This window comes from Sus scrofa, chromosome 15 (genome assembly GCF_054392235.1).
Source record: "Sus scrofa isolate SSC_HxYL_T2T_F1_AM1 chromosome 15, Sscrofa_HxYL_maternal_Yorkshire_Landrace_v2.0, whole genome shotgun sequence".
Lineage (NCBI taxonomy): Eukaryota > Metazoa > Chordata > Mammalia > Artiodactyla > Suidae > Sus > Sus scrofa.
This window is the reverse complement of record NC_139397.1, coordinates 41,258,363-41,281,850: the sequence shown is the minus strand read 5'-3', so window position 1 is coordinate 41,281,850 and position 23,488 is coordinate 41,258,363. Positions and strand designations below refer to the sequence as shown.

Here is a 23,488-nt window from a genome sequence, read left to right as displayed (position 1 = left end):
GTGGCAGAATGCAAGTTCATATGCTTGATGCACAGTGAGGCCAAACAGTACTGAAATGTTGGAGTTTTGGAGTAGAGAAAAGTTTACTGCAGCACATTGTAAGGAGACTGGTGACTCCACAACCCCCACACCCCAAACTCCCTGAAGGGTTCCAGCAGAGCATTTTTATAGGCCAGGTGAGGGAGGGGCGTGGTTGGTTGTTGCAAACTTCTTGGTGTAGGAATCCTTTGTTCTTGCATCTGTCCATGTAGATCAGGCCAAGGTGTTCCTATAAGTCTCCAACAAGACACATTTTATTCTATGGTCCTACAACTTTTTCTCTCTCTATGAATGGACACTTAAAGGTCAGAGCCTTGAGAATGGGCAATCCTGTATATTTCAGGCTCTAGGCAACATTCTTTTATAAGAGGTGCAGAGCCAGTATGACTAAGCACAGGAAAAGGAACAAATGTAATAAGGAGTCAATTTATTCTTTCCTATTACATCACCACTTATCCTGAGGTTCTGTGTATCTTGGGGACCATTCTCTCTCCTTCAAGTCCACACCTGCTCTTTGAACAATTGATAGCTTGTTCTGTTTTTTATTTCTATTTTTAAAAACTTTATTACTCAATAAATTTATTGCATTTATAGTTGTACAATGATCATCACAATCCAATTTTATAGGATTTCCATCCCACACCCCCAGTGCATCACCCCACCCCCCCAAACTGTTTCCTTTGGAAACATTAAGTTTTTCAAAGTCTGTGAGTCAGTATCTGTTCTGCAAAGAAGTTCATTGTGTCCTTTTTCAGATTCCACATGTCAGTGATAGCATTTGATGTTGGTGTCTCATTGTCTGACTGACTTCAATTAGCATGATAATTTCTAAATAAAGGAAACCTCTGCCATGTTTAAAGACACTTTAAATGGTGGTTCTTAGAATGGAGCTTGTTGTTGTCCAAAGTAGCCTGGATGACTAGGAAGACAGGAACCTGTTGAAAAGTAAAGGAAACCAACTGGTTAGTTCCTTTGGAAAATCAAGGCAGAGTGTTTTGAATTCCAATTGAAACATTAGGTAATCTGAAAAAAACCTGGCACCACTATAATTATTTTGCAAGTGACCTGACATTTCAGTGTAGATTTTATTTTTCTGATGGGAGAAGGCTGCAAAATGAGAATAGGAAGAAAGACATCTGGGGGCTTCAGTCATGAAAATTTGAAGTCTTTTTTTTTTTTCTCAAAATGCCACTGAAAAGCCAGTCTAGGCAAAGAGCTTTAACACAAGCCTTAGCATCCAGGATTCCAGCCTCGCTGTGCTCTACATCGAAGCAAAGTGGGAGACTATTATAACACATTTCCCTTTGTAGCTAAAGGAGAGAGTTGGTCTAGAATTACTCAAGTGCCTTCTACACCTTTAAATTAGCTCCTGAGGGAAAACAGTCAATCAACCCTGTTCCTTATTATCTTCAAGGAAATCATCAACCCCAGAGCCTTCCTTCGAAAAGGGGGTAAGTGGCTTTACTTAGGTGAATTCAGGCTCTGACCCCTGCCAGAGGTCATGTTTCTTACCTCCCCAAGCTGTGATGCAGTTTGTGGAGGAAGAATGCTAAACTTGGCTTCTTTCATACAATCATTTTTGTGAATGAAATGCTTGGATGTCCCAGAAAGTTCCTGATGTTATTCTCAGTGATTCATGTAGAGTTAGATGACAAGGATCCCAGTGTGTGAAGTTGTGTTTTTTCTTTTGCTTTGTTTTGTTTGCAAGCTTCTTTCTTTCTTTATTTTTTATTTTTGGTGGCATCTGTGTCATGTGGAAGTTCCTGGGTCAGGGATTGAACCTGCACCACAGCAGCAACCTGAGTCACAGCAGTGAAAGTGCTGGATCCTTAACCCCCTGAGCCACCAGGGAACTCTTTGCAAGCTTCTTTAAATCATACTTGAACATTTTGTGTGTGTGTGTGTTGGTAAGGGAGTTATCAGAATATACCGGACCTTCAAATCATGTTAACAGAACAGTTGTAGGATATTGGAGCTATTGCCAGTGGAGAGAAAACAAGACAGAACCATGATCAGGGTCTTTTCATATGGGACAAACTTTCTCATAGATGAGGATTATTATATGTTTGTGTCACTGCAGAAAGTAGAACAAGCACATTGAGAGCAAAGTGGCAGACAGACCATCTAATGGTTTTTCACTAGACAACATCCTATCTAGCTGCACAGTCTATTGCTTTGACATCCCTAGAGGCAATCCCAGGCTCAGAGCAGGATTTTCAGGAGGAAGGAATGAGCCTCAGCACAGCTGAGCAGAACCCAGAAGATGGAGGAGAGCACCTTCACACTGATATGCCATATGATATCACTTATAAATATGCGGAATCTAAACACATGATACACAGAATTCCTGCTGTGGTACAGTGGGATTGGTGGCATCTCTGCAGTGCTAGGATGCAGGTTCAGTCCATGGCTGGGGAATTCCATATGCCATGGGGCAGCCAAAAAAGAAAAAAACATTTAAAAATTTTAAAAAACTAAAGAGATGATACAAATGATCTTATTTACAAAAATGGAAACACACTCACAGACATAGAAAACAATCTTATGGTTATCAAAGGGGAGGAGGGATATATTGGGAGATTGGGATTAACATATTCATATTACTGTGTATTTTACTGAAGTATAGTTGATTTACAAGGTGTGGGCAGGGTGGTTTCTTCTGAGGGCCTCTCTCTCGGTTTGTAGAGGGCTGTCTTCTCCCTGTGTCTTCCCATAGTTTTCTCTCTGTGCCCATCTTTGTCCTAATATCCTCTTCCTATAATGACACCAGTCATATTGGATATGGGCGGACTTCATTTTACCTCCATTACCTCTTTAAGAGTCTTATCTCTAAATGCAGACACATTCTCAGGTATGGTAGGACTTCAATATATGGATTTTGGGGGACACAGTTCAGCCCTTAAGAATGTGTATTATTAGAAACAGAGAACAGACTCGTGATTGCCAAAGGGGTGAGGGAGGGATGGATACGCAAACTTTTGTGTATAGAATGGATAAACAACAAGGTCCTATTGTATAGCACAGAGCATTATATACTCAGTATTCCATGATAAACATAATGGAAAAGAATCTGAAAAAGAATATATGTATATATATATAACAGTTATATATAACAGTTATATATATATAACTGTTATATATATATATATATACATATATATAAAACACTCCATTAATGTTATACAGTAGAAATACAACATTGTAAATCAACTATACATCAATACAATAAATTATGAAAAAGAATTATTCATATGTCCATATAATTGATTGTTCACTGTTCTTGTCACCACTAGAATGTAAGGATTCGTGGGGACAAGAACACCAGAGCCTGCCTTGCTCACCACTGTCTGCCCAAGGCCTAGTGTAACACCTTGCTTATAACAGGCCCCCCCAAAACTGTTTGCCATGTGTATAAGCAAGCGTCTTAATAAACAAACTAGTAGAACATTTCAGAAGGATATCATTTTAACAGTGAAAGAGAGTTAACAGCCATTTTTGACCAATACTCATAACAATTTTGCGATGCAGAGTGTGTCAAACCCAGAATTGTGTTCAGCTGTGGGGAAGGACCAGTTAGATAAAGGCCAGTGGGGCTCCCAGAGGTCAGGAGATTGAAAGGGGAGCTATGACAGGACGAGTGAAATGCTTGCCCCCTTAATACTTGTGGTCAGATGGTTTTTGTCTGCAGCCCTGCAATTAACAGAGCTGCTCCCCAGATATGGCCCTTTTCCATATAATCCACGTGTATCTCGCTACCATCTGCCCAGACTTCGTGAACCTCATCCTCAGTTTCAATTAAGTTGTCATCAGTGCCTTTGTGTTTTAGCTGCGATGATGTGGATGAGAAAATCCCATCGGTGAGGGCCAGCAAATAGCCATGGGGCCATGACGGCCACAAGAAGATCTGTGAGCACAGAGTTCAGGTGCAGAAGACAGAAATAGCATGAGGCCTTCCACTTGATGGGAACAGAGAGATGCCCTTGCCTGAGTGTCAAGATATCAGGCAAAGCGTAGGCATGTTTACTGCAGGAGTGATCTCAGGCACCTGTGGCTTTTCCAGGCCTGGGTAATGATGGTGGAGGCATTTTCTTAACTTTTTCTTTTTTCCTAACTACTCAAAGGAGAAACAGAGGAAGTTATATTTGTCTTATAGAAAAATAATCTAATAGCCAAAACCACTGTCATTTCCTTTGCTCTTTCAATTTTCTACTTTGATGATTCTCTCATATAATTCACTTTGCCTCCATTTGTTACCAAACACAAGTTCATATGCCCGACGCACAGAGAGGTCAAACTAACTGAAACATCAGGGTTTGGAGCAGAGGAAGTTTTATTGTAGGGTCATATAAGGAGAACTGTGTGGCTTATGCTCTCCAAAGCCACAAACTCCCCAAAAGTTTTCAGCAAAGCAGTTTTAAAGGCCAGGTGAGGGAGGGGTGTACACTGGCTGGTTGTTGGGAACTTCTTGGTATAGAAATCCTTTGTTTTTGCAGCTGTGCTTGTAGGGCAGGTCAGGATGTTCCTGTAAACCTCTAATAAGACACATGTTAGTCTCTGTTCTACAACTTTTTATCTCTGTGTGAATGGAAAAGTATTCTGCCTTTGAAGCTCAGAATTATGAGAATAGGGGATCCTGTACATTTCAGGCTCTAGGGAACATTCTTGACTCCAAGCAAAAACAATAGAATACAGAGGCTAAGGCAAAAGGAACGGATCCACGGTGGAATCAGATTTCTTTCCAGTTACACATTTGGTTTAGTAAGCTTTTAAAACGTCTACTCTCTGCTGGTCCTGTACTCAAGCCTGAGGATGGAAGCATTGCCCTCCAAAAGCTCAGAGGCCCTGTTGGCAGGGACCATGTTGAGGCACTGATGATGCAAAGGGACAGATGGTCAGGATGCTGGGGAGCAGGAGAGGAAAGGCACCAGGAAGGATGGGGCATGCAAAGGCTTCCTGGGGCCGTGGCAACACTGCTTGATTTTGAAGAATGAATAGAATTTGGTCCAACAAAGAAGGAAGGGCAGGATGCTCCAATTAGAGGAGAGAAATAGGAGGAAATATAGGTGAGTAAGACTCCACTGGTGGCTTAGGATGCCTGGGTCACACAGAGCAAAAGAGAACAGACAAAAGATGAAGGAGAATTTTAGTCAGGGACACCAGAGTTTGGGCTGTCTCTGGATCTGACCTTTGTTTTTAACATGTACATACTGGAGCTGAGCATTGAGTCTACCCTGGGGAAACAACACCTTTACCATCAACCAGAAAACTGTCATGGTTTATATCCTGCTCCAGTGTTTGGCAAACCCACCTGTTTTCTTCCAGTATGCCAGCCGTGGGTTCTGACGATACAGGTTATCTTGATATATGAGCCAGACTATTGCCAAAATATCAGCTGTCTCTGTACACTGATGCCAAAGAGAAACACAGAGAGAGAAGTGGAGGAAACAGAAAAAGCTTAATTTCCAGGCAATGAGGGAACACAGTAGGCTAGGGCCTCAAGGACTGTGCCCCCCAGCCCTTGGAGGGGGTAGTGAGGAGTCTTACAGTGTTTGAGGAGCAGGGTGTGAGCAGCTTGTGGACATTCTTCTGATTGGTTAGTGGTGAGGTCATTGGAAGTCAGCATCATCAACTGTCTGGTTGCAACCAGTCTGGGGTCAACTTGCTTGCGGGTATCATACAGTTGACCTCTTTCACCTGGTGGGAGCTTGAGCATCGGAAAAACAGCTCTAGGGACATGGCTTAGGATATTATCTATAGTCCTTGAGGAAGAACTAAAGGTCCTTGACGTTGTTGAATGGCTAAACTATTATTTTGTCTTGCTTGACTGTTTTCTTTTTCTCTGTTTATTCTCACTTCTGTGATTAAATTGATTCTTTGACTAAAGTTTTTCTGTAGACAAAAGGCAGGCTGAGGGCATGAGTGGGGGTCCACTCTGGGAAAGTCTTACAGGGTCCTGCTCAGTCAGCAAGGCTTTAACACCTGAGAAAGTTTTAACATGTAATTTATGGTCCAGGTACTAGAGACAGCCCTCCTGCTGATACTTTGCAGTGAAGATTCAGCTAGTCTGAGGCTCAGTCAATCAAGGGGCTTTTGGAGAGGATAGAATGCTGCCCTGTTGATGTTGGGGGGCGGGTACCAAAACACGATGTAGACTCTGACCCACAGGAAATTTTCATCCCATTGGGGAGATAACACTTAATGGAGATGAATTGTTAATTTATACTATGAGGCAGGGAATAATGTGAACTGAATGAATAGATCAGACAGTGGATGTTATAAGAATTTAAAAGGCGAAAGCTTCATGTACTGATCTGGTCCAGGAAAGCCTGCTTTATTCATTTCCTGCTTTATTTACTTACCCTTTCAAACTTTTCAGTACTTCATGTGGAAGTATGTATGTATGTATGTATGTATGTATGTATGTATGTATGTGTGTGTGTATATGCTTCCTGTCCCTATAGTTAAGGAGAGAGAGCACTAGGACAAAAGCTGGGTATTGGAGGATAGGGTGGTGAATTTGGGGTGGGGTAGGGAGGCAGCATACAGCATACAGGGCATGGAAGCATCCTTTAGCTAAGTACATTCACTTGGAGGGTAATGTATACCCTAGCCTAGCTGGAGTGGGGAATCATTGTAGGAATATTGGGAAATGAGATGGGGAGGACAGATGGAGAAGTGGTTACAGAGGCAGAGACTGGCAAGATGAGCACTTCGAGTTTCAGTCTGGGTTCCAGGACACCCTGGAGGGATATTTGCTCTGAGGCTGACCATGACCTTGGTCTGGAGATAGTTCAGTCCAGTAGAGTGTCCTGTCGCAGAAAGGGGGCAGAGTGTTGGGAAGGAGGGAGGCAATTGCAGAAATTCCCAGCTGCAGTGTTAGGGCATAGAATCCAAGGCGGAGAGGAAATTTGAAGAACTGTGTGAATTCAAGCCACCATCTGTAGGGAAGGGTTAATAGAGCTTGATAATTGGTGGATAAATGGTACCTGAGAAAAACAGAACTCAGGACCCAAATGCTGGCATAATGGTACTAATAATTGGAATATGCTCTTTTATGGTGTGATTGACATTTTAAGACTGCCTTATTCAATTATTTATATATTTCCCACTTTGTTCTCTCAAAAATTGAAACTACCTTTGAACTATTAAATAAAGGTTGTTATGAAAGGATATAGAAAAACAGCTGAATTGGGTTTTCTGGGAAAGATAAAGCCCGGAAACTTCCAAGTCAAGCCAGGCAATTGTGTCTCTCTTTTACAGATGAAGAAGCAGGTTGAGAGAGATTAAGAAATCTGTCTAAATTGCTAGCAATTAAAGTGGAAGGGCCTTGAGCAAGGGGGAAAAGGAATATAAAGCCACTGTGGAAATCATAGCAAGCCTGTCTCAGGGCTGGAAATAGAGTCCTCTGGGGACTCTGCTCAGGCCTGGACTATAGCTCTGTGCACCCATGTTTGGAGCTGGTTCCAGGACAGTCGCTGGATTTCAAAGTTCTGTCTTTAAACCACAGAAATACCTAAATAATGTGAAGGATGAAACGCAAAGATCTGTTAGGAATTTGACAGAGAACTAGAAAGAAAAAGAAAGCAAGAGAGACCAGAAGCAAGCACTTGTTTTCTGAGGCTCTGCAATCTCAAAATTGTATTTTAACCTTGTGGTTCTCAAGCAAAGGAAATTTTCCATTCCCACCCACCCCAACCTCTCATGTCCCTAGTCCCATACAGGGGGACTCTGGCAGTGTGTCTGGTGATGACTTCATTTCAAGCACAAACCTAACCTTTTTTTTTTTTTCCTTTTGGCTGTTCCCTGTGGCATGTGGAAGTTCCTAAGGCCAGGGATCAAACCTGAGCCACTGCCACTGCAGTGACAACACCAGATCCTTAACCCATTGTACCACAAAAGAACTCACAAACCTAACTTTATAGGCTTCTACCATGGCCAAATAATGTGGTAAGCATATTCCTATACCTTTATCATTTTATTCTCGTAAAAGTCTATGGTTGATGGTGTTATTCTTTTTTTTTAATTTGTTTCCCTTCTTAAATTGAAAAATAGTTGGTTTACAGTGTTATGCTAGTTTCAGGAGTACAGCACGGTGAGTCAGTTATGTATACATATTTCAGATTCTTTTCCATTTAGGCATTGAATATAGTTCCCTATGCTACACAGAAGGTCCTTGTTGTTTATTTTATATGTAGTAGTGTTTACATGTTAATCTCAAACTCCTAGAGGAAAACATAGGCAAAAATGCTCTTTTGACATAAATCACAGCCATAGTTTTTTGGATCCATCTCCTAGAGTCATGGAAATAAAAGCAAACATAAACAAATGGGACTTAAATGCTTTTGCACAGCCAAGGAAACCATAAACAAAACCAATAGACAACCTATAGAATGGGAGAAAAGATTTGCAAATGGATACCACCACCAAGGGATTGATTTCCAAAATATTCAAACAGCTCATGCAGCTCAATGTCTGGTGATGTGTTTGTGGGGATGGGGGCATCCAGGAATACTGCTAAGCATCCTACACAAGAAGCACAGTTCAGGACACCACACCCCCATCAAAGGTCTATCTAGTCCAGTGCCAGACCTGAGCAACTCTTGCTTTATGGGAAATCCTTAGTAAAAAAAAAAAAAGAAAAAAAGCTTAGGCCTTCAGAATATTGCTTAACTGCCTTGAGTCTTAGTTTCATCAAATGTGAACTCTAAATTATTGGGAAATTCACATTATAAAAGTTATAAAGAAATGCATTAGATGGTTGGTAATGATACTTATCTAGGAAAATAAAATCAAAGTAATAAAAGTCAGCTAGAATTCCAAGGGCAGACCAAAGTGGACCTGTTGAGAGACAAAACTTGAACTGTGTTTTAATTCTTCTTAGACGCTAGAAGTTCCACGAAGGCACAGGACCAAATTTTGAACTCAGTCATTGTCAGAGGGGAACTCGCCCTGTGAGAGTAGAAACTGGAGCAGCCACTTTGAACACCCTGGCTACTCCTCAAAAGGTTAAATATGGAATTTCCCCACGACTCAGAAGTTTCATTTCTAAGGGCACGTAGAGGGAACTGAAAAAGTAGGTCCACACAGAAATTTGTGCAGGAATGTTCATTGCAGCACTATTTATAGTACCTGGGAAGTGGAAGCAGCCCAGATGTCCATCAACTGGCAAAAGGACAAACAAAATGTGGTCTGTCCACAGGAAGGAACATTGTCCATACAAATTGATATGAGCTGCTACCTGGGAGGGACCTTGAAAACATTATGTTAAGCCAAAGAAGCCAATCACAAAAGGGAACAGAATGTGTGATTTCATTTATATGAAATCTCCTGAACAGGCAAGTCCATAGAGATGGGTACTGAATTAGTGTTGGGCTAAGCCTGGAGGTGGGTTGAGGAGATTGAAGACTGAGAACCACAGGTTACAGCTTTGCTTTGCAGGGAAGGGTGTTGCAAAACATTTAAAAACTTAATTGCAATGGCTACCTAACTGTGAGAATACTAAAAAAAAAAAAAAAAAAAAAAACAAAACACCACTGAATTGTACATTTTACATAGATGGATTGTGTGGTGGGTGAACTTTATCTCAATAAAGCTGTTTCAAAAATGCAAATAAATAAAATCAAAGCTGAATACCACAGCAGGAAATAGAACTTTGCAGATATAATTGGCTGTCAGGGTGGTTCCTGGAGTGGAGCAGGGCTGGCTTTGGAAACGCAGAGAGCAGAAAGCTCAGCCTGGGTACTGCCAGCTTCCTTTGAAATCTCCCTTTGCCCCTGAGTGGCCCTGTGACCCTGGGCAGCTTCTCCAGTTTTCTGTTTTAGCATCCACAACAGGACTATAAAACTTGGCCACCAGCACTATTGTGAGAATTACTATTTACACATGTGAAGTTCCTGGCACATATTTTGGAATTCAATGCTGGTGGTGTGTATTATTAGCGATTTTTACAATTGGGCTGTTTCATATTTCATTTGCAGGTTTAGTTGCAAGGATGGAAAGTGTCTTTATTTTTTTCATGAAGAAAACCTTCTAAGCCTTTTTAACCCACTGTGTAAGAGACCTTGTATACTAACACTGTACACTGAATTCTGGGACAGAAAGCAGCCACTTTATTTATTTATTTTGTCTTTTTAGGGTGGCACCTGTAGTATATGGAGGTTCCCAGGCTATGGAGCATAATCGGAGCTGTAGCCAAAATGTCAGATCTGAGCTGTGTCTGCGACCTATATCACAGTTCATGGCAATGCTGGATCCTTAACCCACTGAGTGAGGCCAGGGAGATTAAACCTGCATCCTTCTGGATGCTAGTCAGATTCGTTTCCACTGAGCCACGATGGGAACTGTGGAAGCAGCCACTTTTAATAATAGCGGCAAGAAGTGGAAAAGAATGCACACTTTTCCTATTCTTTATCTCAGACTAAACATTTTTTAGTTTAAGAAAATAATTGTAAAAGTTGCACTTTTTTAAAGAAAGTTCACAAATTCTAGTACTTTGTATAAGGGAAAAAATCTGTAATTCTGTCATTCAGCATCATTCCAATCATTGTCTCTTTGTAGTCATTTTTAACAAAATGTGAACCATACTATTTTCACTTATCAAATTCTCACTAACATTCTTGGAATTATAATTTTTAATGACAACATTATATTCCATATTATTACTATTTCTAATGGTAGTGACATTTTCACTTACAATGGTGACAGAAGGTGAAAAACTTTGGAATAAATTTGACAAAAAATGTGAAAAATCATATGAGAAAAATGTTAAAACACTCTTGAAAGGCAGTGAATAATATTTGGACAGATGTAAAGATATGCTGTTCTTGGACAGGAGAACTCAATATTTTTGTAAAGATATCACTTATTCCTAAGTTAAATTACAAATTTAATACACTCTCTGTAGAAACATTGTTCTATTTATAGAGTTTGAAGCATGATACTAAAATTCATATAGAAAACCAAACATTCAGGATTATAGTCCATATTATTGAATACACCATATTCTGATTTAGTATTGGAAACAGTAGTTGTGAATTTTTGCTATTATAAATAATGGTATTATGAGCTCTCTTTATCATAAACCTTGGTTGCTGTGCTGTTACTATTTTGGGATTAATTTTTCAGAATAAAATTCATAGAGATGAGGTATGATATTTTCAAGGTTTTTGAGACTTACTGGTATAGCGCCTTCCAGAAAGAATATGGAAACCTTTGGAACTGCCTGTTGCTCTCTATATCCCCTAATGTTGAGTGTAATTGGTTTCTATTCTTTGCCAGCCTGAGAAATGACAAGTATTATCTAACGTCACATTAAAGGTCAGAAGTTTTATGTTTGTCATCTCCAACAATTTTTCCAGAACCTAAGTCCCACTTTTTAAGCCTCAGCTTTTAAACCATTTGAGTGCTTAGCTCCCCAGCGAAGCCCTAAAAATGCTGCTTTTATCTCCAGAGACTTTTTCCTAAGGTGTTTCTGGCTTCCAAAGTAATGCTTTCCTGGGAGTTCACATTGTGGCTCAATGGTAATAAAACTGACTAATATTCATGAGGATGTGGGTTCCATCCCTAGCCTGGCTCGGTGGGTTAAGGATCCAGCATTGCCCTGAGCTGTGGTGTAGGTGGTAGATGTGGCTCCAATCCTGTGTTGCTGTGGCTGTCATGTAGGCTGGCAGCTGTAGTTCCGATTTGACCCCAAGCCTGGGAACTTCCATATGCCCTGGATGCTGGATGTGACCCTAAAAAGCAAAAAAAAAAAAAAACAAAAAACAAAAAACTTTCCTGTCCCTTTCATTAAAAACTTCTATTTTTTTCAGAACTCTTTCTCTCAGAGGCTTTTGGAGGAAAGCAACTGGATAGAATTGATTTTCTCTAATTTGTGAATAATTAATAGCACTTAAACCTGTACCTTTAAAAGAGCGTTCTTAAAAAATGAACCTTGTAGAACCTTCAGGGTGTGATTTTGGACCCATTAACAGAATGAAGGGGCAGACAGGGCCCAGGGAGAAGCAGATTTTTCCAGGGGGAATCTGCCACTTCGCAGAATCTTGGAATCTCTGCCCGGAGCAGCTCCTCTGAGTTGGTCTTATTTTTCCGAGCTTCTTTCCTTCCTCTTCTGAAACCTCTCACAGATTAGTTCCCATCCCAGGCTGCAGAGTTGAATCTCTGGGGCATCTTTGAAAGATCCCAAGTCTGTGGCCACCCCCAAAAGGCTGCCTTAATTAACCCTGTGTGGGGCCCAGGGACCTGCCTTTTCAAAGCTCCCCAGGCAATCCCTTTGTCAGCATCAAGGACTGCTGTTCCAGTAATTCTCCTCTAAGAGCCCTGGCTTCACACAGGCTCCCCCTGCAGGGACTGGGGACCCTGTAGGCGAAGATAAAAAGAGATGGAATCAAAAGGAAAAACAGACCAGAAAGAAAAAGGAAAGGGAAAAGAAAACAAACAGGCAACCAGGCAAACCCTTCTTCAGTGGTGCGTTTAAAGACATTGTGGATAGTGATGTGGGAAGGGGATGGGAGCCCAAGTCAGAGCACACAAGCTGGAGCTCCAGCCTGGCCCCCTCATACAGAGCAGGGGTCAGTGTCCTCTGTGTTACAAAGACTTGATGATCTGTCTCTAATTAGATGGGACCCTCGCCCAGCCTCTGTATATACCTTCTTCTCCATTGTATCCCTGAGGCCCTTAAGAGCTACTGTCACCCTATTTGCTGAACTATTTGCTCCTTTCCAGCCTTATAGTATACCTGAAAATGCAATCTCATTTGTTATGCAGAGATATTTAAATTAGTATGCAAATGACAGTAAAAGGAATAAAGACTTGCCACTGACTATGCCCCCCACTTGGCCCTGGCAGAAGTCAAGTGCACATCACCAGGAAACACTTGACAGACCCTCTACCTCATTAGCAGAATCCCTGTTGCTGGGACCCAAACCCTGGCCTTTGGGGGAAGCAGGGCCTCCAGGTGCGAAGCCTCTGGGTCCTCTCCACCCCAGCAGATGCTCAGGGCTGCAGCAGACACTGGCTGCCAGGGAGCGGCTGGAAATGCAGGAAAGCCCCTCCATCTGGACCGTGATGAACAGACTGAGCGTGGCCGCCAATCCTTCGCAGCTGGGCTCCCAGCCTGGTGTTGCCCTTTCCCTGGGGCAGCTTCTCCAGCCCTGGGATGTCTCAGGGGCACTAGCTCTTCTGTAGCTGTTCTGAGAAGCCCTGAGGACCTCTGCTTTGATTTTCAGTACTTTCTTCCCAACTGGTTTCTTGGAGACTGTTCCAGAAGGCACTACCAAGCCTAAGCTCTTTTATCTCTAGGAATAGCTCTTAACCCATCCCTTCCTCTCCATTCTTACTTCTGACACCACGACGGAGGACCCCCACCCCCGGCACTGTCTTCTGCGGGCTGTGCAAGCCAGAGAGAGGCCCGTGGGTTCTGATCCCAACTCCCCATCTGCCACCTGAGTCTCTGAATATGTACCTCTAGCCAGGTCATCCCTACACTAATAAAGACTGCTCTTGGGCTCCCAGATGCTAGACCAGTGACTTTGAACCTAGGCTACAGTTTAAAATCATCCATGGGGATTTTACAAAATGCAGATGCCAAGAACCCATCCCCAGAGATTCTGATAGAATTGCTTGGGTAAAGTGTCCTCCCTAATCCTTTGTCCATGGACGTTGTTGAAATGCCTTCCTTGGCCTGGCATGTGAGACCCTTGGTGACTGGACCCTCTTCCCACCTGCCTTTCTGGGGTCTTGGCCTGCTTCTCGTTCCAGAAGTTTGCTTCTCTGTTCAGGCTGTCACCCAGAACTCTCTCTCTCTCTTTTGAATCTTTTAATTGAAGTATTGTTGATTTACAGTGTTGTGCTGATTTCTGCTGTATAGCAAAATGATTCAGACATATATATATATGTGTATATATATATACACATATATATATATATTCTTTTTGTAATCTTTTGCATTATGGTTTATCTCATGTTATTGAATATAGTTCCCTGTGCTATAGAGCCCAACCTCATTGCCTATCCATTCTACGTGTAATAGTTTGCATCTACTAACACCAAATTTCCAGTCCATTCCTCCCTCACCCCTTCTCTTGGCAACATGAGTCTGTTCTCGATGTCTGTGAGTCTATTTTTGTTTTATAGGTAGATAGGTTCATTTGTGCCATATTTTAGATTCTGCATATAAGTGATACCATATGGTATTTATCTTTCTATTTCTGACTGATTCACTTAGTATGAGAATTTCCATGTTGCTGCAAATGGCATTATTTCATTCTTTTTTATGGCTGAGTAGTATTCCACTGTATAATGTACCTCACTTTCTTTATCCATTCCTCTGTCGATCATCCCCCAGAACTCTTGATAAGTGGGGAACTCACTCACTTTTCAAAACTTCCTTAAATTGTCACCACCTCTTCTGTGAAGTATTTTCTGGATCCTTTTATGAAGTTAGGCCTCTTTTATTCTCTATCCCAGAACTGCAGGTGGGGTTGTTGGCTTGCTTCTTTGTTTAAGCCACTAGCCTGAATTTCTCAAAGGACAGTATGGAATCCTCTTTGTGGGTCTCTTCCATTTTAGCCATGGACTTACCCCATGGCAGAGACCATATAGGATGTGACTCTCCATTCTTCCAAGTGCAGGGGGACATTTCGTGGTTGCTGTTCTGTCCATTTGTTTCAGCAAACACCATTGTCCGCTTGTGAGGTGACATGCACTGTCTTGCATGCCCTACTATAGTAACTGGTACAAGAGCCTATGGGTATAATCCTTCTCCCCATTTTCCAGGGGAGGAAACTGAGGCAATGAGAAAAGGAAGGTAACACAACACATAGCAGGACACAGAGGGAAGAAATGGGTGGCTCTGGGCTCTGGCTCCACCATGCCCACCACCAACCCTGGAAACTTTCTGCCTGGTTTCAGCGGATCCCTTAGCAGTGATATAGAGTAGGAATTGTGACATTCCCAGAAGGCAAAATCAGAGCCCGGGAAGGTGGGTAACACAGCCAGTGTCCTATAATTAGCTGAGGAAAGAGGTTGGAGTTGAGCTCATCTGTTACCTCCCTCCAATGTGAGACCCTTTGCCTGGTATGTCATTGGAATCTAAGCTGTCCTCATCTACTTTTGCCCTAAAAATTGTTTATTTATTTTTGCTAAAACAGAAATATAAGCCACATGTAGAAAACTGTGAGGAAAGTAAAAATGCCTATAACCCTGCCTCTCAGAAATTAAAACCCACTGGGAATATTTTTTTTTGTGGCCGTGCCCATGCATTGCCTAAGTTCTTGGGCTGGGGATCGAACCCGTACCATGGCAGTGACCCAAGACACAGCAGTGATCACACTGGATCTTTAAAAGCTTCTTCACCAGGGATGTCCACTGGGAACATTTTGAGTTTTTCTTTCTTTCTTTTTTAGCTTCTTACCCTTTGTTCATGTATCAATAGGTCAATTTGTGTCTTACACAGCCTATTTTGTAGTCAACAAACGTGTGTTTTGCCCTTTGGTTTTCAAGCCAAACATATCAGAAATTGTTCAGCTGCTTTAAAAAAATAAAATAATAGTATTTAACTGTGAAAATAGAAAGAAAGATGTCTCCTGTGAAGCAGCTGGGTATTTTGTTTGAGCAAGATGGAGAATGGGGCTGCTCTGAGAATGTCCATGGGCCAAGGCAGACGAGGAAGCGAGCCCTGCTCTCTCGCATCCTGCTGGAGTCTGTCATCCCCATGCTTCCCCTTCCTGTTCCTCTGCAGGCAGAAACCTGAATGATGGCTTGTGGCACTTACTTAGCATCAACGCCCGGCGAAACCGCATCACTCTTACCTTGGACAATGACGCGGCCTCTCCGGCCCAGGATACCAGCCGCATGCAGATCTATTCTGGAAACAGCTACTACTTTGGAGGTAAGTTCCCTGGCTTTGGAGGTTGACAATGAAGGCAGGAGGGAGAATGCAGTGGGCAGTTATCTCACTGTGATAATTCTTTCCTTATCAAATAGACCATTCTCCTAATACACACACACACACTCACAACACTCACATGTGTACTTACCCTCAAGCCCAAAATAATGAGAGGCAAACTTTTTCACAGCTGTACAAATATAAATTATCTAGGTCAGTGCTGAGGGAAGAAAAATAACTCTAGCTCTCCGAGCTGGTATTACATAACACATCCAAAGGAGATTTTTGTAACCATGCAAGGATCTGTGACCATGTTCTAAAGGATAAACTCAGCTGAAAACTTGGAGAAAGTGTACTGATAGTCAGCAGGATCTGTAAGACAAAAAAATCCAGGTGCAAAGGCACAACCAGCCTCCTCAGCTTTCTGGAGCATTTCTGTGTCCATGTGCTTTCTTCATGACCTTCCTGTCCCTTCCCCACATTCCTGGAGGCCTTGCCTGTGGAAGGGCAGCTAAAAATGGGAAAGACCTAGAAGGCCTGTGAACTTGTAGTTCTGCAAAGAGCAAGCAGTACAGATCCTGCCCCCTCCAAGGCTAGGAAACTTTCCAAAGACGAAAACCACACGGGTGAGCTGATACGGATGAGAAATATATAATTAGGCTTTTGCTTCCTTTTTATAGATGTGTGTATATATTGTTTAGTTTTTGTAAAGGTATTTTTTCATTAACACTATCTTTATCTAGTTACTTTGTGCATTGTTTGTTGTTGTAGAAACAATCTCAAAAGAGTAATTAATCTCAGCAGCTGTCTGACCTTGAAAACAAGACACTGAACTTCTTTATTGAGGACAGGGGCAGCAAAGCAGAATTGCTGGGAGAGTTCAGTGAGGTCAACATTAAATGTACACATTAGATTGGACAGACTGGCTTCATCTTTTTATCATCATGGGCCTCATCTGGGCCTGGTCTGAAGAGAAATATCCTGCAAAATTATAAAGTGCGGTTGTTTCTACAGTAAAATTATAAAGTGCAGTTTCTGTGGTACACATCACTTCTCTCATGTCAAAACATGCAGTTAAGCTTTGAAATACAGAAGGGACATTGCAGACATGAAGTGTCCACATCACAGTATCCTGGGAGGAAGCTGACAAGTGAGGCCTTTGTGGTTCCATTAAAAAGGGGATGACACTCATTTTCTCTAAATGGTTTGCAAGTCTTATATCGTTTAATTCATGCAGTAACATCATGGGGTAGGTAATATTAGCCCCATTTTGCAGATAGTAAGACTGGTATTTGCAGAGATGAAATCATTTCTGTGTTTAGTAGAAGCAGGATCTGGCCCCAAATCTGGGTTCTCTGTGACCCAGCAGTGACAGCAAAGGAACATGCCAGTGCCATAAAGACTGCAGAAAAAGGGTCTTGGCGACCCCAGAGACATATCACAGACTGTGTAATTTTGCACTCTATAAAATATTTCCTTATTTCTGGGGAAAACTACACCCAGTTAATTATGTTACTTAAGCCCCTGAAATGCCTAAAGGCGAAAAGGCTCCCCTCCCCTGCTTAGATAGTGTTTTCTGAGGTGAATCTTCCGGGCTCCAGGCTGAGGAGGAAAGATTTATCTGAGATCTGAACAGTGTTTAAACATACGCCCCACACGTAGACTGTAAACTTAAGGGAAGTGAAAAATGGGTTTGAGTAATAATAGTCAACTTACATAAATTCTCTATACAGCTTCAATTAGAATTGGAGCATCTCTCTTCATTTTAGAGCATGTGCCTGTGAGCCGTTAACCAGCTGCCGGGCTTTAGCCTGGCAGGAACTGTCTATTAGAGATGGCTGAAATAATTCCCAATTATTTATGGGTTATTGTCACGTTTTCAAGCTCGCATCCCCATATGCTCTGAACCTATTAAAACCATTGGGGTGGAGTTTATAAAGAGCACAAGCACCCATACAGGAAAGTTGTTGCTCTCTACCTGTCTGAATGAGAAGTACTTAATTTACTTATTTGCACTCATGGCCTATGGAAGTTCCCAGGCTAGGGGTTGAATATGAGCTACAGCTGCCAGCCTACATCACAGGCCACAGCAACTCGGAATCCAGACTGCATCTGCGACCTACACTGCAGCTCATGACAACACTGGATCCTTAACCCACTGAGCAAGGCCAGGGATCCAACCCGCATCCTCATGGTTACCAGTCGGATTCGTTACCGCTGAGCCACAATGGGAACTCCCTATAATGTGTATTTTTTAAAGGAACACTCTTCAAAAAGGTATGATATTAACCTTTTGTATGATTACAGACCTCTAGCTCTGTGCCTTTAAACTTAGTGCCTTCAGTATATGGAGTCGCTTTATCTATCACTTCTGAATTCCAGTTACGTTCCTGTGTGTACCTTTCTCAGGAACTAAGCCTGTTAATGCTGACAATTAACCAGATGATTACTCTGCCACTGTTCTTTACCCAAAGCATAATTTTCTTTGCAAGTATAATTTAGAATGGAATTGTGCATTTAGAAGTGTGTTTCAAGACAGAACAGAAATGCCTAAGTAGTTATGATATGTTGTTTCCTGGGGGTAAGTGAAGGATGCCAGGCAAAACAATGGAAAATAACTTCCAAAGAGGAAAAAAGAAATAAGCATGAGAGAAACCAGCAGGAGGGGTATTGCCCTTAACATGTTTTATGTTCTGTTCTGTACCCTGGTTGAGCCTGCCTCCCCTGTGAACCAGCTTTATCCCCTCTCTGAGAATGCTCAGATTTACATCAAAAATGCATGCCCTGTTGTGAATGAAAAACCACCAAAATAATCAGACCTCAAGGTCTTCTATCAATAGGTCGCCAAAAGCAATGACTGATCATTTCAGCATTCTTCTTCATTTTTTTTTTCTCTGTCAAACAGGCTGCCCTGACAATCTCACCGATTCCCAATGTTTAAATCCCACGAAGGCTTTCCAAGGCTGCATGAGGCTCATCTTTATTGATAACCAGCCCAAGGACCTCATTTCAGTTCAGCAAGGTTCCCTGGGGAATTTTAGTGATTTACACATTGATCTGTGTAGCATCAAAGACAGGTAATTATTGTCTCTTCTCCTCTGTTCTCCCCCACCCCCACCCCTTCCCATTCTCGCTGTTCTAAATATGTGTTTCTTTAACCAAAATTCGAATCCACTGACATCAGCCACATTAGACATAATTGAGTCGCCTGATGGAAAAATATTTCTGAAAAGGATTTCAGGCCCAGAGACAAATGGTTTAAATTAGTCCAGTCTCTCTTCATGTTGACTTGCAGTAAATGGGATATGCAAATTAAATCAAAATACGCATTTGTGAAAGGATTAAAATTTTATGCGTAAACAACATTTGATTACTTTGAAGTTAAGAGCAGAACGAGGAGGAGGGAGGGATTGTGTCTCTCCCGGGCCATCTCTTCCTTCACTGCAGTGAGGGTCCTTCCTGACACATACAGGGACTGCAGGCCCTGTGGGATGTGGGTGACATAGGTGCTGGCCAAGCCCAGTGGCACACAGTGACTCCCTGGGGCCTGATGGCTGTTGTCTCTACCACCCACCGACAGTTTCTTTGGCCCAGAGGAGACCAGACCCTCTTGGAGAATTAGCCCTTTACTCTGCAACCCACAAATCTAGCAAAAGTGCCCTTTCCCTCTTCATTTCTCCTGGGCTCTGGCTCCTGCTCCATTGGAAGTTTCTAGATTCAAAGGTGCACTGCAGAAAATGAAAGGGCTTGGGTCCTCAGTTTTCAGCAATGTTCGTCACATTCCCCCCATGGTTCTTTGCTAGCTCTTAACCTCCATCCTTCTTCCAGTCCTACTCACCTGGGTCAAAGTGCCATTTATGGAGTGGGTGATCACTTAGGTGCTTGCCTGTGTGCTGGTGACAGAGTCTTGGCTGATGTTTCACCAAGGTGTGCGGGGGACGTAACCCCAAGAGGCTATCAAGGGCCAAGACGTGTACCCTTCTCTGTGGGACCTGTGACAGCAGCAGCTTAGCGTGGTATCAGGGAAATGCGGTTGGAAAGGTTTTTCGGAAGTGATGTTGAGCTGAATCTGAAAACACAGGCTGACTTGGCTGAGGAGTGGGGCAAAGGATGGAGTAGACAGAGCTGTCAGTGAAATGGCATGGGAACAGGAGGGATCATGGCTTCAGAGTATTTCGTCCACTCAAGACACTGGTTTTTCATTTAAAACTCTCTAATAGTGGGGTGCCTTTCACATTTGATGGCTTATAATCATTTCTTTGGCAATACTTATTTTTCTTGGGAGCATATGGAATAATGGCATGTCTTAGAATGAATGGTGTCTTTGATTCCTAGAGTCCATGGGGATGGGAGGTCAGGTGGTGGAGTACAGGCTGTGAGTGTAGAGGTAGGGCTTGGGCCAGCGCAGTTAGGAAGTACTCTGTGCACCTATGGAATTGAATGGCATGCTCTGGGCTCTAGATTTGCTTAGTAAAAAGAGGACACAAGAAATGTGAGAAGGATGGATTGAGAAAGGACCAGCCCAGAGGTAGGGAGGGGACCACTCGGGTCCGGGAGAGCAATGGTGAGAAGTAGCAGGTGCCTGAACTGAGCAACTGAGAAATCAGCCCTGCAGACCATCATCTCGCCTCATGTTTGGAACAACTTACATAATTTGGTGGAACTTTATATGCGCCTTTCTCTGTTAATACCACTGCACATGGGATCGTCAGCAAATCACACAGACTTCCAGGCTTTTCTGCTCCGTTTTTTTCTATTTGGCCAGCTGGAAAAGTGGGTCATAAAATGCATGCTTCATTAGAATGTGCCAGTTTAGAGACCTCAGAATAAAGATACTGCACAGAATGGTTGCTATACTCCAGTCTTTATTAATGATAAAATGAGAGTCGCCGTCATCCTCATCCAGGACAGCCTTTTTGCAAAGTGTAGATCGATAGTGAGAACAATTTATCAATAGGGATCTCTAATGATAAGTTAATTTCTAATCAAGGAAGCTCTCATTATTTTCGATTACGTGGACGCCACTGCCATCTACATGGCATCATTACTTCTGTGTAATTGGAGTCTGTGTAATTGTATTACATACAATTGTGTTTTGGTTAATTGTATAATAAGGGATTGTGTTTAGTTTTGTGGGTAAATGGGACATTTTTCTTGATTTATCAGACAGTGTCTCTAACAGAAGGGAAACTGGTAAAGGGCTTTGCTTAATTAATTATTTCTTGAACTTATATTTAACTTTTGGTTGAGGGGGGCGGGGTTAGAAAAGCAGGCAGTTTCTGAGTTTTGCATTTTATTTTTATATGTGTTAATCAAGATGAACCTGATTGAAGGGCCAGTGCAAAGTGCTGCCTGCAAGGATCTTGCCACTTGGGTGGGAGATACTGGGACAGAGAACATCCTGCTGTGGTTTTGTAAACCTTTGCTCCTTGGTTGATCTGAGCTAAGTGTCTCGTGTCTCTTCTCTCAAACCCTTTCTCTACCTGTCCCCACAGGCTGCAGGAACCCAGGCCTCCTCTTCCCTCCCTCTGAGTAACTTATCCGGCCATGGGGGGGATCCAGCCCTCTGGCTTCCCTTCCTTGCCAGCCCCATTGAGCCTCTTCTGCATTTAAAGTCTAGTCCCTGTGGGAAACATAATATATAATAACCCACGTAGTATTCACAGAAGAGGCAGAAATGTTGCCAAATCTTGAGAGCTTCCTCCAGGGGTTTCCTTGAAGTAGATTCCCTTTGAGATGGTGTCTGGGGGTGCAAGTTCACTAGTGATGCTGGAGAACAGGTCTGGAGTAAAAGCTGGGAGGGTTCCTTCTCTAGGACTAAAGAATTGAAACCAGCATTGTTTGCATCTCAATGATGAACAAAAGGATGGAAGCTTCTGGCCTCAGGGAAGGAAGGAGGTGGAATAACTGGGCTGGCCAACAGCTCTGATGTGCTGGCTTTAGGAGGCTTGATCTGGAGGAAGTCCTTACCTGACAGTCAGAGTACAGGTCAGGAGGACCCTTGAAGGGATGTTGGGAGCATGCTGACCCCCAAGCACCTTCAATAGTCTTGAAACCTTTAGAATAGAATGGGCAGCCACCCACCTCCTCCTCTGGCTGAATCTCCAGTCCCCTGACCTCCACACCCTAAGACACTCTTCCTCACAAGCTGCACTTGTCTCTTGCATCCCTTGGGCATGAAGTGGGCAAGGCATGATGTTCCAAATTCTCCTGGAGTTGAGCCACCCTAATGAATGCTTAGAGCAAGATCACACCCTGGGATATTCAGCCTCACAGACAGACCCAGAGTGAATGTGCAAGGCAGCCTTATGAATATACTTGAGTAGCATTAGATGCCAGAAGAGCTCTAGAAGGCACAGGAGTACAAGAGCCTCGGCATCCTCATTGTTAAAAGGGGTAAACTAATACCTGGAGACTGTGTCCACGTTTCCGTGGTCACAGGATTGTAGCTGCCACCCATCCTTCTCCATGATACCATCTGCTCAAAAGGATCTGCCCTGGAAATGGCAGCTGCTGTGTGCCTGTGGATCTGAGTATGTGACCTCATCTTCTGCCCAACCAAGTTGTTCAGGGATGTGCCACCTGTTAAATTCTTCATCAGCCTTAGGTGCCTAAGGACATTGCATTTCAAAGGAGGCATTAGAAACGGTATGTGATGCCAGGTAAGGTCTGAGTGCAGTAAGAGTGTTCACCCCTTGTTGCACAGGTCAACAAGGGCTTCTTCCTAGGGTATTTGTTGACGGAGCCAAGCAGTAAGTTCCAGGAGCCATATCCAGTCCTGCAGGGTTCAAAGTCCCACAAAAGAAACATGTCACCAAATGCTGTCTAAGCCTTCATTCAGATGGGAGACAGGACCCAAGGTGAACAGCAAATAGAAATGCTGATGAGTTGTGCGAGTTACACTTGGAGAAGGGCATCAATCCCGTGCAGGTGGCAGTGGGTCTGAGAGGCTTTGCAGTTCATTTAGTTTCCAGTCTGCGACTTGCCAGCTAGAAATGTTACACACATTGTTTAACCTGTGGTCTACGTTTCAGCTTTTGCAACACCAGGATAATAAAACCTACCTTTGCATTGAGTGTTAGATGAGAGAGCAGAGAAGTCATGTGCTCCATTGCATGGCTGGTGGACAGTAGACACTCAGTAAGTTTGCCGAAACCAAAGGTTTGCAAACTCTCCATTTTATGTGCGGGGAGGAGACGCTCAGACCTCTTGCTGACGCTTCTTCAGTCCCCGCTATGGCCAGATGACCCCCAGTAGTTTCTAGGGAGGAGCCCCACAGATACACCTCCCATGTGTCCTCAAATTCTCCATGACCTTCCTTGGACTTCAGTTCCCTCTAGAGCTGCCCCCCTCCCCACTACCAGGCACCAACCACCACCTACTAGGAAAGTATCTATCAGTTTTGGTGCCAAGACTGTGGTCTCAGGACTCTCCTAAAGCACCAGTTCTCTGCTGGTGATCTGCTCAGGGCACACAATTTAAGGTGGTCTTTATTTCCAGGTTCATGCAGGTGCAGACCCTGAATTTACAGGAACGTGGTAATTAATAACTCCTTAGAGCTTG

General features: G+C 42.9%; 1 protein-coding gene across 4 annotated transcripts in view; it reads left to right on the top strand.

The window, feature by feature from the left end:
- The window catches only part of CNTNAP5 (contactin associated protein family member 5), an 865,075-nt gene that overhangs the window by 496,715 nt on the left and 344,872 nt on the right, over window positions 1-23,488 (top strand). For all 4 annotated transcript variants that reach the window (XR_014829313.1, XR_014829314.1, XM_021075830.2 and 1 more), the window contains 2 exons: window positions 15,779-15,928; window positions 18,831-19,002. Coding sequence is in view for 2 of the 4 variants with exons in the window: in XM_021075830.2 (XP_020931489.2) it covers window positions 15,779-15,928; window positions 18,831-19,002 (322 nt within the window). In the remaining 2 variants the exon portion in view is untranslated. The remainder of the gene's footprint in view (window positions 1-15,778; window positions 15,929-18,830; window positions 19,003-23,488) is intronic.